Raw genomic sequence first — 14,562 nt, 5'->3', positions numbered from 1 at the left:
ATCAGATCTAGGTTAATCAAAAGTCAAAGGAACGATCGTGAGCAGTTGTGGGGAACGAGAGCAAAAGAGATGGAAGAGACAGCGGTTGTAGGTAACACAAGACAACTTTTCAGACTAATAAAAAGAAACTGGGACTAAGAAGTCAGGTGTAGGTGAGACAATCTCAAAAGAAGATAAAACTTTTATCTGCTCTCAGCCCAGGCGTTTAGAACGATGGGCGGAACAGTTTAGAGAACAGTTTGGCTGGCCCTCAGCTACTGTACAGTTACTACCATTCCCAAGCAGTCCGAATGGAACATTGATATAGGGTCCCGACTCTAGCTGAAGTTTAAAAGGTTATTGTTAATCTGAAACGAGGAAGAACAGCTGGTCCATATGGATTCACAACAGAGGTCTTTAACGACGGTGGTTCTGTTTTAGCGATTAGATGCAGAATAGTGTGAATTCATTATATTTCGTGGTTTCTCGTCAGCTCCTTACAACCAAATATGTATTAGAGTGTTAGCATAATAAATGGTACGGAACAACTGACATAAGTGAATGTAAAGGATTGTAATGACAAAAGGTTATCACTGATAACTATATATATAAATATATATGCAAGAACAGGTCAGAGGTTGTTAGGTGGTAGAATCAAGAAATCATTAACGACGGGTAGTGTAATAGTTGAGTGGGGTTCAGAAACAGATAAGATAAATTGTGTCATAATTTTAGAGGTAATAAATGAATCATGGAATTAAACACAGATAATTGCCGGACGCTTAACAGAGACTCGTGAACTGCAAACACGAGAAAATCAGGCTGGCTTTAGACCTGGTCATGGCTGTATAGACCACATATTCACTATTCGTCATGTTTTAGAACACGGACATGCTCATCGGCGTCAGACAATGATAGTTTTTCTTGACTTGAAGGCAGCGCTTGACTCTGTAGATCGAGAGGTTCTGTGGTAATGTTTGTCATTGGAAGGTGTACCTCAGAAGTACATCAACCTTGTGAAGGCTCTTTACTCAAACACTACCAGTGTAGTCAGAGCTTATGGCTAAGTGTCATATGATTTTACAACCTCAAGTGGTATCCGACAAGGCTATTCACTATCTCCATTTCTGTTCAATTTCATCATACATGATAAAATACAGAGGCTTTTAGTAGCACTGAGTAACAATACCAGAATGTTTGGGATGCGTTTCTCTCGCTCTAGATGAGAGTTGTCGTCTCAGGACTGGCCTGCGTCAACACTTGAACTAAGGATAGGGAGTGAAGTAGTCGAACGCGTCGACAACTTCACTTACCTTGGAAGTCTCATGAGCCCTAATAGGTTGGTGTCTGACGACATCTCTGCACTGATTCAAACGTTCGTTTGGCTTTTGCTAACTTACGTCACATATGGCGAAGGTGGGATATCCATCTATTAATAAAAAGACGAGTATACTGCGCAGCAGTTCGCTCTGTTTTACTTTACGGCTGAGAAACGTGGCCAGTATGGGTAGAAGATACTCGTAGGTTACTAGTATTTGACCACAGATGTTTTAGAAATATTGCTCGCATCTGCTGGGATCACCGGGTAAGTAATGGTAAGGTTAGACATAGGGAATGATGATAAATCAGTTAATGAGGTTTTGAATCCTCATAGACTGAGATGGTTGGGCTACGTGTTACGTATGCCTGAACACCGATTACCACAGCACACACAGTGCCGACTAATGTTGGAGACGGTTGGATGAAAGTTAGTGGCGGCTAAGCAAAAATGTAGCATCAGCCATGTTAGTAGATGCAGACTACCTGGTTGGGGTCCGCGTGACCATTGTAAGCAATGGTTGGAGACTCTGTGTGACATGGCTCAGAATTGGTCACAGAGAAGTAGGTGTATACGCTCTTTATCTTCCCTTAAACCTTGAGATTAAAATTGTTTCATATATTTCTTTCTTCTTGTACTACATCCTTATATACAATCTCTTTCATATATTACCACCATTAAATTAACTACTTCTATGAATCCGGTGTTCATCTTGTTGTGCTAACAAGGTATGGCAACTTGGACCGATGCATAAATATGCCTGGTCCTACGTTGTAGCTGACTGACTGACTGAGAATTATCTAGCGGAACACGTGATATCACTATATTCCATTGACATATTCAGAAAGAAATTGAACTTCCATGGTGTTAAAAATTGCAAGAAGTTATATAGGTCGATATACCTCCTAAACCGTAATATTGAAGATTGTCTGATGACAAGGATATTGGACATACTGACCTCTCCGGGGAAATCCAGATGAGCGGTACCAATCGCTTTCTATGATGCAAATGTGTATAGAATGAAGTGATTATGACCATCAAATATTTTTATGTATGTTATCATGTGAGTTAAACCCGAAATAGTGTGGGTTCAGTTTATGTATCCTATAAGATACACTATAATACACATTCTCACTTACTGCAGTAAGTATTGTTTGTACGTGCCATGTACATATATTTATATATTGCGACACATTTAGAACCTCACACTGTCAGTCCCTAGTTTTAATTGTCCGATTTTCTCCCATTCCACTCTACCCGTAATAACTATCTCAGTGAGTATCTGTGATCATCTTATTCCATTCTGAATGTTATATTTATGCCTTCAATACTACTTGCTGACAAAAGACAATTAGTTATTTAGTGGTAAAAATCCCCTCCCACAGTTCATATTGGTTTTTAGATTTTAGAATAATGTTTAATATCAATCATGGAGATAATTATTGTATTTATTACTTGAACGCATAAACATTGCTACAAATGGGCACCGAATACATATGCACCATACAAGTCACTTGATTTGTTTGTGGGCTGTGTTGCTGCCCAGGTGCCCAGACCGAAGCAGGTGGTTTTCTTAGGGGGCCACACCCGGAGCCTTTGACCCAAAGGTCTGATCTACAAGTCAGTGGAGCAACGTAAGTAGATGCAGTCCCATGGTAGCCAGTGACCTACGATTGATTCATACGCCATTTGTTCCCTCAGGATCCTGGAGCCCATGTGCACCATTGGTTTGTAATCAGGGTTTTCCAACTCCCCTAGGTGGACTCGCCGTGTCCACCAAACCCGGTTAAAGCGTCGGACATTCGCTTTTCGTCCTCTCAATTTCGTAAATAACACCCCTGCTGCAAGAAGGCAGTGTGTAGGACTTCCGTGGAAGTGGCTGTATAGGCGTGGCCATGTGAGAGCATTTCGAGATGGGGAGCGGACTCTCCCCACTCCTGGCCGTACCAGGGCATTTGGGGGGAGTAGTCAGTAATTTGTGTTTTGACACGAATGTACGTCATTTCATGCCCCCGATTCACATTAACAAAACAGAAGAATTGTTTAATAAGATTAAAACGGAAATGTAAGCATTACGATCAACTCAGATGCAAAGCTTAGTATGAATTTAGCTGTAAATCAAGTATGAAGTGGCACAAATAATTCTGTCATTGGGCCCTGAAACTGCAAAGGCAACGAATAAATTGGCCACTTCGATTATTTTCCATTCAGTAATATCACCTAGAGTTTTCACTTAACCACTTAGACTGTTTCTAGATGCCGCTACTCTGAATAATGTTATCCATTATGTAAGGTGGTGTTTATTTATTTTTATTCATTTATTTAAACACATAAATATTGGTACAAGGAAGCACCAGATACATATGCGCTATACAAATCTCATTCGATTTGCTCGAGGGCTGTGATACTGCCCAGGTGCCCGAACTGAAGCAGGTGATTTTCTTAGGAGCCCACACCCGGAGCCTTTGACCGAAAGATCTGATCCACAAGGCAGTGGAGCATCGTGAGGAGATGCATTCCCATGGTAGCCGGTGATCAACGATTGATTCGTACGCCATTTGTTCCCTCAGGATACTGGAGCCCATGTGCACCATTTGTTTGGAATCAGGGTTTTCCAACTCCCCTAGATGAGGTTTCTGTGTCCACCAACCCAGTTAAAGCGCTGGACATTCGCTTTTCGTCCTCACAATTTCGTAAACAACACCGTGGCCACGAGAAGGCAGTGGGTAGGACTTCCCTGGCAGAGGCTATATATTATATATATTATAACTCATTCATCTGGTAAATACTTCTTATTTAACCAGATTAAATCAACTCATTTTTCAGGCACTTGGATATGAGCTTCACTCTAACCATTAAGGGTTTTGATGCTACCCATCTGCATTAAACAAATAGCTGAATCGGGGCTCAAACCCAGGGCTTAGTGTCTGGAAGTTGAATGTTTGAACTAATAAACCACCAGCATGATAAGCAAAGATGGAGGCAATACGCACAGTATGCACATATGCCAATTAGAGACTGACCAGTTGCAGTCCTAACACATCGATGGGAAGATTCAAACAAACAATACTAAGTGAATTTAATAAACCACCAGTTTACACATTCGTATACTTGACTCAATCCACACTTCAAGTTAAAATGGTAGGGATAAAATCAGATTGCTGAAATCTGACTCGATAGATTGGAACTGGAACCTGCTACTTAGTGACTAAAAGTTGAATGTATTAACCACAAACTTACTGTTTAGTTAAACAACCAGACTGTTCCATTTATTTTAGCCATACATTCGTAGACTCCTTGCTAATGAACACAATCCAAACTTAAGTTCAACTAGTGTCTCGTGACCGTTACTGCTACCTTGATATGGTGGTCGAGCTTGTCCATCATAATGAACCAATCGAGCTATATTGGCTGGAACAATCGCTCCTCAAGGTCCTGTCATGGTAGGCAAGTCGGATGAAGAACGATAAGACTAAAAGCAGCAAACTCAAGGTTCGAAGGTAACGTCGTACTACTAACTGTAGAGAGGTGTGGCAACTTGGACCGATGCATATGTGTTCCTGGTCCTACGTTTTAGCTGACTGAGTGTTTCGTGACCCAATTTAGAGTATATTCTTTTGGAAATGTTAAGGGAATAGATAATTCTAAAAGTTACATATGATAGGTAACTAGTATAGTAAGACGAAACATGAAACAATTCGAAGTTAAACGTCCTGCTTTCGAGAAGTGAAATTAGTTAAGAATGTCATGTATCTAAATGAATTGGAGTGGTTTTTACTGAGATAGTCATAAAACGGATGGCGTGTGTATGTCTTTAAGAAAAATCATTAAAATTCAGAGTTGGGAGGTATAATTATTTCACTCAATGCATGTAATAATACTTGTGGATCACACGCTTTGGCACTCAAAGTAATCTGTTTACATATATATATATATATATATATATATATATATATATATATATATACAGGTGATATGATTTCTCTATGCATGATAAATTTTTAAGCACATGATATCTGGAATTTAAACGTTTTAGTCGATTATTCACCTTTTTTAAAGGCAATCTTGAATGTAATATCTTTTTCAGAATGAATAGTAACTCATACAGTAGAAGTTGGAATGGGGTCGGTGACGATGTACATCCGTTATCACGTACTGGACATTCAGCAGTAGCACATGGACGATACATCTACGTTTTAAATGGTTATGGTCCTTCAGATGATAAAGTAAGCTGTAATTCTGTTTATTTGTTTGACCGGATGTATTAGAATCAAATTAATTCCCTGAGTATTTGAATTTTCTTGACCAATTGTTTGATGTTCGGCACTCAATGGTAATATTTAATCGATACAGGTTTCATAGTTATCGAGATTGATTGTGATTGCACTTTTGTAGCGTTGAGGGATGGAGTATGTTTGGTTTCAGCGGGGAATATATTTTGTCCTCATATCTGTTTTTGATTGACCGCACCAAATATTTCTGCTTTGTTCCTTTGTACTATTTAATCTTGGGTTAATTTAATTTGTTCATTTATTCTCTGAGGAAGTGGCTTACATTGAGTCACGAAACATCAGACAAGTTAAAAACTCAATTTTCCTACTCATCGGAATGTTACAAATATATTACTTTTATTAATAACAATCTACCCAATTCTGAATTTGTTTTAAAGTATCAAGTCAAACCTTGGTAATGACACCTGTTCTCAAAAACGTTTACACAGTAGATGGTGTTTGGGTGGATGGGGAAGTGAGGAAACTAAAGGAAGCTATTCACATAACATAAGTTTCTCCTAATCAGTTGTTTATTTTCCTTAGGAGTTTGGTTTTAAAATGAAAATGATCAGTGAGGCTATGAGAAACTAATACAGGTGGTTCATAAAACATACTATTATCTGATAGTTAAGATGACAAGTCAGTCAGTCAGCTACAACGTAAGACCAGGGACATATATGTATCGGTGGTCTTATACAAAAGCTCAATTTATCAAAGCTGTATCTGTTCACAACGGCCCTAGCTTTCGTTTAAAGTAGACAGTAAGATCGACCCATTAATTAATGAGAATGCTATAATAGACGTAATGGAAGCATAGTAATCAAGTATCGATAAGTAACATTCAGAAATTCCTAACTTTCGTACTGCTGAGTTATTAATTTAAGTGGTTTTAGTATTACTTGAGTGCAGAAAATAAGGTTTATATATTGCGGTAGTTCGTGGCAATAGACAGAAGTGTGTTCACAGTAACCGTAATAGAAATAATTTGATTAGCATAGTTCCTAAAATCATAGATATCACAGTTGTTCAATAATTCAGTGGGGGATTAAGGGGAAATTTGGGGAAGACCAAGAATGGTATTTTTTGTTAAATGTACGTCGATCGTATATTTTCGCCTTACTCATATTTCTGAAAGCAAACATGCCTAGTAATCTTTTTCGTGCTAACCTCACCTTTCGAACTCTATGCGGCATTTGGATTCATCAACACTAGTGTTTTTGGAATGTTAAACGATATTGAGTTTGAATGAAAGTCCTACTCACAAAATCCTGGTTTCCTATGTTAATCTTAATCAAGTGTTTTGTGATGAAGATATAGATTTTCATAATGATGGAGAACCCTTTAAGTGAGGTAGTGATTTAATGAGATGGACGGATTTTTATTCGGTTCAGTGGTTCAAGTCAACTACTTCCAAGTACAACAAACCTTATCAAGTTATTTGGTGATGCTCAGTTTTATCATCACATTTATCATACTGTTAAATATTAAAATTGGTGTCATTCAAATTACTTTTCATATAGATCGGTTGCGTAATTCGGCAATTTTATTTTCAATGATCAGTCTTCTTTTATTTTAATCTCATTATTTACTCCTGCTTTGTAGAAAATTATACACAATGGTTTAAAAATTTCTGACTCAACTGAACTGTACATTAAGTTATGTTGAAACAGTGAATGTAGAGTTTTGTCATTTACGTCATATGTGGTTTATAGTGCGTGGCAACTAGTACATATTTACTTTTATTTATTTTGCAATGGATACCATCTTAGTTTGGATATGTGTTTATTTATCGAGTGGAAAATATAATTGTCTGTGGTCAGTGTGGGGACAGTTCTCTCTCCTCTAGGTGCCCTCATATACTCATGGCTTTAGAACCTTTGTTTGGGAAGTCTTTCTCACTGCCTACACCTGGCTGTGGTGCTTTTCTTTTTAACGAAAATAAGAGGATAGAAAGCAAACGTATAGCTCTTAAACAGTGGTGTTGGAGCCAAAAAAACTTAGATTCGAAACAAATGGTGAACATGAGTTCCGGTTTCCTATGGCATATAAACCTACTTTTGTCATCAGCTAACATAAAACTGCTCCTCCTGACTTTGTTACACTACCGTATAGAGTAAACCCTTGAATAAAATTCTCTCAAGAAATGCTGCTTTACGTTAGCAGCTTGATTTAGTTTGGCGACCTGGTCAATATCCCAGGCCCCTATATCTCTATAAAAATATTTGTTTTTACGATGTATACCGTTTTTTTTAATCAGGGAGTTCTATCAGATTTTGTATGAACTAAATAATGATTTCTCATATTTGATTAATGTTCCTTTTTGTATTACTCTTTTCATAACCATAAAAAACATTTAGATGGTTCTATTTGAACAAATGGGTATAACACGTTATGATATATTAACAAATCGTATAGAATGTTTACCTGTACATTGGGATCTAAAATCATTACAAAATCATATGTTCAATGAATTCATTTTATTAACATCTGGTAATAGTGCAGTGCTATGTCCAGAATTATTAGATAAAAATAATAAAAAACAATCAGCGTGTATTTATACATTTGGTGGTTATTCACTTCTAGGTAATATTCATTTAAATGCATTATGTCGATATGAATTAACTCATACGAATCTATCCAAATATATAACTGACGATGATGATGATGATGATGATGATGAGGAGGAGGAGGAGGAGGAGAAGGATGATGATAAAAAGTCGAAGAAAAGGATAACATCAACCGGTTTGAGACCACATTGTTGTCATGCTTCTGTCATTAGTGGACATGGTATTTTAAGTTGTTTAGCATGTACACAACAAGATATATCTAAACATCAATGTATTCATTTAACCATGTTAAAATCATTTCAAAGACGATTAAATGATTATCAATCAGTTAATATTGAACTTAAAAAGAATTGTATAAATTGTTTACCGTCGCCACGTGATAAATTCTGTATGGAATATTGGCATGGTAAACTTTATATATTTGGTGGTTATGGTCCACAATTTAATCCATCAACAACAACTACATGGCCAAATCAATTTTATCATTGGCCATATTTATATGATCCAAATGATCATCAAAGTTGGATTATATGTGATCATAATGGTGGATGGAATAATCAATTATTAATTTATGATATTTATAATAATCAATGGAATTTAATAACACAATTAAATGTGATTGGTAAATTTCCAACCACCACGTGCAGCACATTGTTCTATTATATTACCTAATCATGGTTGGTTAATTATATTTGGTGGTCGTGGTCCATATAATAATAATAATACAACTAATTCTTATCATATGGGTAGATTAAATGATATGTATTGTTTAAATTTATATTTAATGGAATGGACAAAAATATTAACTCCATTAGATATACCACAAATTAAAAAACAACCATCATCACCATTATCATCATCAACTATTTGGCCATGTGGTAGATCTTGGATGAATATGGTTGTATTATATGAATCATTATCTAGACAACTATTACTACTACTACTAATGCTACTACTACTACTACTACTACTACTACTACTAATAATAATAATAATAATAATAATAATAATAATAATAATCAATTAAATATAGCACAATTATTTTTACATGGCGGTTATTCAAATAATGAACAATCATTAAATGATTCTTATTTAATTAATATTAATTTATCTAATATAAATAAACAATTAAATGCTGAGATTATTCAATCAACTAAAGAAATAAATAATATTATAATGAATCATAATGATAATTATTATATTGACCCATTGAATTTGAATAAACCAACTCATATAGATGGTTATACATGTTCAAATCAACCATATGATCATCTAAAATATATGTATTTAAATATTAATTCATTTGGTGAAATATTATATAATGAACAATTATATATAGATTTAATTGAATCGCATTATTCAATTCCTTCAATTCAGATTCAGAAATTATTTAATGATAAACATTATACTACTCATAAATTTATTAGTAGTAAAAATAATAATGTAAAATTATTTTTACATGATTTTAATTATCATTTATATATATATCAAAATTCATCATTTATAACTGATAATAATTATCAATCTGAAAAATGTATAAATCCTAATGAATCATTATATCGTATTGCTTTATTACATACTATTTTTATACAATATTTAAATGAAAATTATTGTTTATATAATATTAGTAGTCAAAAGGATAACAACTCAAAGATGAACTCCACTACTACTACTACTACCACTGATACGGTCACTAGAAATAGTCAACTTATCGAAGATTTGAATAATATATGTGAAAATTATCAGTTAGATTTGGAACCTGTTCAAAATTCAATATTTTCTATATTAATAGGTATGTTTTTAAAATTTATGTTACCTTGGCAAATAATTCAAATGATGTTACAAGAACAAAATAGTTGGTTAACAAATGAATATAGTTTAGAGTTAATACATAAATTAATATCACAATTAAATATGACTCAAAAAAAGCGTCCTCAAAAGTCTTCATCATCATCATCACCATCATCTATGCATCGATTATATTTACATGATTCATTAATTCCTAATAAGTTATTGCTATGGATTACACCAAGTCAAATACATAATCCAGTAAATTATTCACGAAATGGTATTGATCATTTAACACAATATATACAACAAACTATTATGTCAACATTAATATGGTATCAAAATCGATCAACATTCTTTATTGATATTGTACATGCTCCTAATATTTTAAATACTTTAAACGAATTGTTTCCATCACGATCATCATTATCGTCAATAACAATGCAAACATTGAATAAACCTATACATCGTCATTGGCATACTATAACACTTGGTTTAAATGGATTAGTATATGTAATTGGTGGAGCTTCTCAAGAAGCATTAGAAAAACCATTAGAATGTTATAATCTACATCGACCAATTAGTTTAATAAAACAATGTTCTATTAAAATAACAAAACTTATATTATCTAGATTATTATATGAAATAGAATGTGATTATTTAAAAGGTAATGGGAACCATCACCATAGTAACAATATTCATAATAGTACCGCAATACTTCCATATTCTTGTCATTTAAATAATAATAATAAATCAAAAATGGATTTTTTAAAGAATTTAGATGAGAAATTAGAAAATCTATTAAATTCTCATGTAAAATATTTATTAGAGGAATGGTTACTATAAATTAGTAATAATCTTTAAACCTATCCTGGTGTCATATTAGCTCATTATCTAGAGTGATTAGGTGTCAAATTGTTTTCATATTATTATTTTTATCCTTGTCTCCCCTTACCCCTTCCCCCATATTTCCAGTCTAGTTGACCTTTTATTTTTTTTATATATGAGTGTTCTTCACAAGTATATTATGTGTGATCAGATTGTTCGAAATGTATTACGCCAATATCTCATCACATAGGTCTTCTGATAATCTTCGTCTCTCCTTATTACATGATCGAAATACTTACTTACTTACTTACGCCTGTTACTCCCAATGGAGCATAGGCCGCCGACCAACATTCTCCAACCCACTCTGTCCTGGGCCTTCATTTCTAGTTCTATCCATTTTTTTGTTCATTCTTCACATGTCTGTCTCTATTTTGCGGTGTAATGTGTTCTTTGGTCTTCCTCTTCTCCTTTGACCTTCAGGATTCCATGTGAGGGCTTGTCTTGTGACACAATTAAGTGATTTCCTCAAGGTGTGCCCAATCCACTTCCAGCGCTTCTTCCTGATTTCTTCCTCCGCTGGAATCTGGTTTGTTGTCTCCCACAGTAACTTGTTGCTGAATTATCGAAATACATAAATATTTTATTATTTCAAATGAACTATGATTGTAACATGTACATATGAGGCTTATGTTATTGGAATTAAATTGAGTATTTTTCAGTAGTATATATATTCATTTCGATATTTTAATGTACATATTTATAATTTTCTTTATTCCAATAAAATGTTAATTAAATGGAGTATATCATGCAATTGAGTTTTTTTGATCTTGTATTTGTTACCAACAGTTTGAATCGTACAATGCTTATACCATTATAAATATACAATTTATCGTTTTCATCTTTTCTTGTTTACAGCTTTTGGAATCTGTCTGTTTCTTGTATGTGGTTAGTAGATTCACTCGCTTTGATTGGGAATCATATGACTGCCTAACTTACGTCGAGGTCATACGCGAATAATGCCTGTTCGTGGTGACCAGGCAGTGCGCGTTCTTTGGCGGTTGTACGGAACAAATGGAATAACATCACAGTAATTTGTTACATTGAATAGATCAGAGAGTACATAGTAGAGACTTACTGCCATATGACCCGACCCATAGTATGCAATCGATCAAACCGCGTTGATTATTCTAGACAGCTCAGCGTCTGACGATCAGTCCTCTAATGTAGAAACAATCCACCTTGATGAGTGATTTAGGTAGGACCTAGTGTTATTTCATTGACAACATACCTGGTAGTTCTTAGATAGTAGTACTCAAAAGTTGCCGTCATCAATCTAAGAATCATTGAAGACTATGAGAGGTTGTCATTGTTTATTATTTCTCAGCAATGCACACTTACTTACTTACTTACGCCTGTTACTCCCAATGGAGCATAGGCCGCCGACCAACATTCTCCAACCCACTCTGTTCTGGGCCTTCATTTCTAGTTCTATCCATTTTTTTGTTCATTCTTCACATGTCTGTCTCTATTTTGCGGTGTAATGTGTTCTTTGGTCTTCCTCTTCTCCTTTGACCTTCAGGATTCCATGTGAGGGCTTGTCTTGTGACACAATTAAGTGATTTCCTCAAGGTGTGCCCAATCCACTTCCAGCGCTTCTTCCTGATTTCTTCCTCCGCTGGAATCTGGTTTGTTGTCTCCCACAATAACTTGTTGCTGATAGTGTCTGGCCATCTGATCCAAAGTATCTTGCGTAGACAGCTGTTAATAAACACTTGTATCTTCTGGATGATGGCTTTCGTAGTTCTCCACGTCTCCGCCCCATACAGTAGAACTGTCTTGACATTTGTATTGAAAATTCTGATCTTGATGTTGGTTGACGGATAGTTGTTTTGAGTTCCAGTTGTAAATATGCTGCTCTTGCTTTGCCGATCCACGCCTTCATATCTGAATCAGATCCACCGTGTTCATCAATGATGCTGCCCAGATATGTAAAGATTTCCACATTCTCCAAAGCTTCTCCGTCAAGTGTAATTTGATTGGTGCATATTGTATTGTATCGGAGAGTCTTGCTTTTCCCTTTGTTTATATTGAGGCCTACTGCTGCTGCTACACTGGTCGTTTTCTCCTGCATTTGTTGTTGCGTTTGTGATAGACGAGCCAGATCATCCGCGAAGTCTAGATCGTCCAGCTGCATCCTGCCTGTCCAGCAATACACACACTAGTATAGAAAAGTGCTGTACAGTTTTCCTAGTCGATAGTTCCATTGATACTGTGCTTGTCATAAAACCTAAAAGTTCTATCCAGTGCGAAATGCTGCCTAATCAGCGCTTAGGAGTCCTAAACAAGGTTTGAATAACTGGATAGTTCTTGCGTGTTCTCAATGATCTTAAGAGACACCGATTTAGCTGTTCTCTAGAAATACATCATTCGAAATGAGCTTCGTTCTCTGACTTCCGAATCTGTTATACATTTGGTAATTATCGCAATAACGGTGATTAAGTTAATTTGTCTACGAAGTACATAAATACGTAACAGCCCCACAACACGTACGTCTGCGATGCGATTTTTCTCTAAATGTGAAATGCTGCTTCAGCACTGGTCTCTGTCAGCGCCGGAACTAGCAGTAGGAATTGAAGTAGTTAAACACATACCACTTCACTTATAAGTTTTATCAGCTCCCATAAGTTGATGACTAACAGGAACTCGGCACGGATTTAAAAAACCCACTTCACCTTTTCCCAACATGCGTCGTAGGCTAAACGTTTGTCTCAGGCTAGTATATGGAGCCGCACTCCGCTCTTATTAAATATAGCATTTAAAATTAGGGAGCATGTGCATGTTGGTTGTATTAGATTATAGTTATCTCCAGGTTTGCTAGGACAATTGGGCGAGCAATGTTAAGTTTAGATGCAGGTTAGTAAATCAGTTAATGAGGTTATCAGTTGGAACGCAACAGCCGTCTACTAAGATATGGGATGTTTGCTGGCATAATACTTGATTAGGACAAAGCTAAAAATGTGGCTAGCAGTGGAACCCAGTTTGACGCGCGTTTCGTTCTATTTGGGACTCGTCAGCTAGATGTACCTGCATCTCAGAGTTGATGCCCACTCTGTGACTCGAACCCAATACCTTTCGCTTCAAACGCCATCCCGTTATCGAATTAGCTACTGAGTCCTGATAGCCACCTGTTTGTGTAATGGGGTGAAGTTATATTCACTTGGTATTGTATACTTGTATCTCCCCATTGTTATTTAGAACAGCAATTGATCAGTCTCTTGTTGGTATATGTTCATCCTGTGCGGACTGCCTCGATATTGCCTGAAGTCACAAGCTTTATAAACAAAGATGGATAGTGACTAGCAACGGAATCCAGGACGAAACTCGCGTCCTGGATGGTCATATTAAAATTTGATACTTTTCAATGAAATCACTGACTACTTGTCTATTGGATTAATTCAACTGGTATACGTGGTTTAGTCCCTGAGTTACTTTGTCACTCAAGATACAAATACATCTAATACAAAACAAAATGGTCAATACATCAGAACTCAATATTTATGTGTGTATGTACGTTAAATTTATAATATGTACATATGTAAAGTGATGTGTATATGATGATGGACTAGAATATACACAAAATACTTTTAATAAGCCACATATTGTTCTTAAATAACACAAATCATCATTGTCACATACATGCAACTGTTACTGTCTAGCTGTGTACTATTCCCTCACTGTTTTTTTGTTATACTCAACAGGAAGGGAATATAAACAAAAAAAGAAAAAATGGTTATTATGTACACAAATGTAA

At 35.6% G+C, this 14,562-nt stretch overlaps 1 protein-coding gene across 1 annotated transcript; it reads left to right on the top strand.

Moving 5' to 3' along the window:
* Positions 1-3,303: 3,303 nt before the first annotated feature.
* Positions 3,304-14,562, top strand: Smp_143360 (hypothetical protein; the record flags this gene model as incomplete). The annotated part of the gene is made up of 7 exons (XM_018791070.1): positions 3,304-3,362; positions 5,385-5,523; positions 7,926-8,151; positions 8,374-8,679; positions 8,783-9,033; positions 10,146-10,590; positions 14,510-14,562. 7 exons carry the CDS (start codon positions 3,304-3,306, stop codon positions 14,560-14,562), a joined length of 1,479 nt encoding a protein of 492 aa, XP_018645719.1.

Source organism: Schistosoma mansoni (genome assembly GCF_000237925.1).
Source record: "Schistosoma mansoni, WGS project CABG00000000 data, chromosome 5 unplaced supercontig 0198, strain Puerto Rico, whole genome shotgun sequence".
Taxonomy (NCBI): domain Eukaryota; kingdom Metazoa; phylum Platyhelminthes; class Trematoda; order Strigeidida; family Schistosomatidae; genus Schistosoma; species Schistosoma mansoni.
This window is presented reverse-complemented; position numbering and strand designations above follow the sequence as displayed.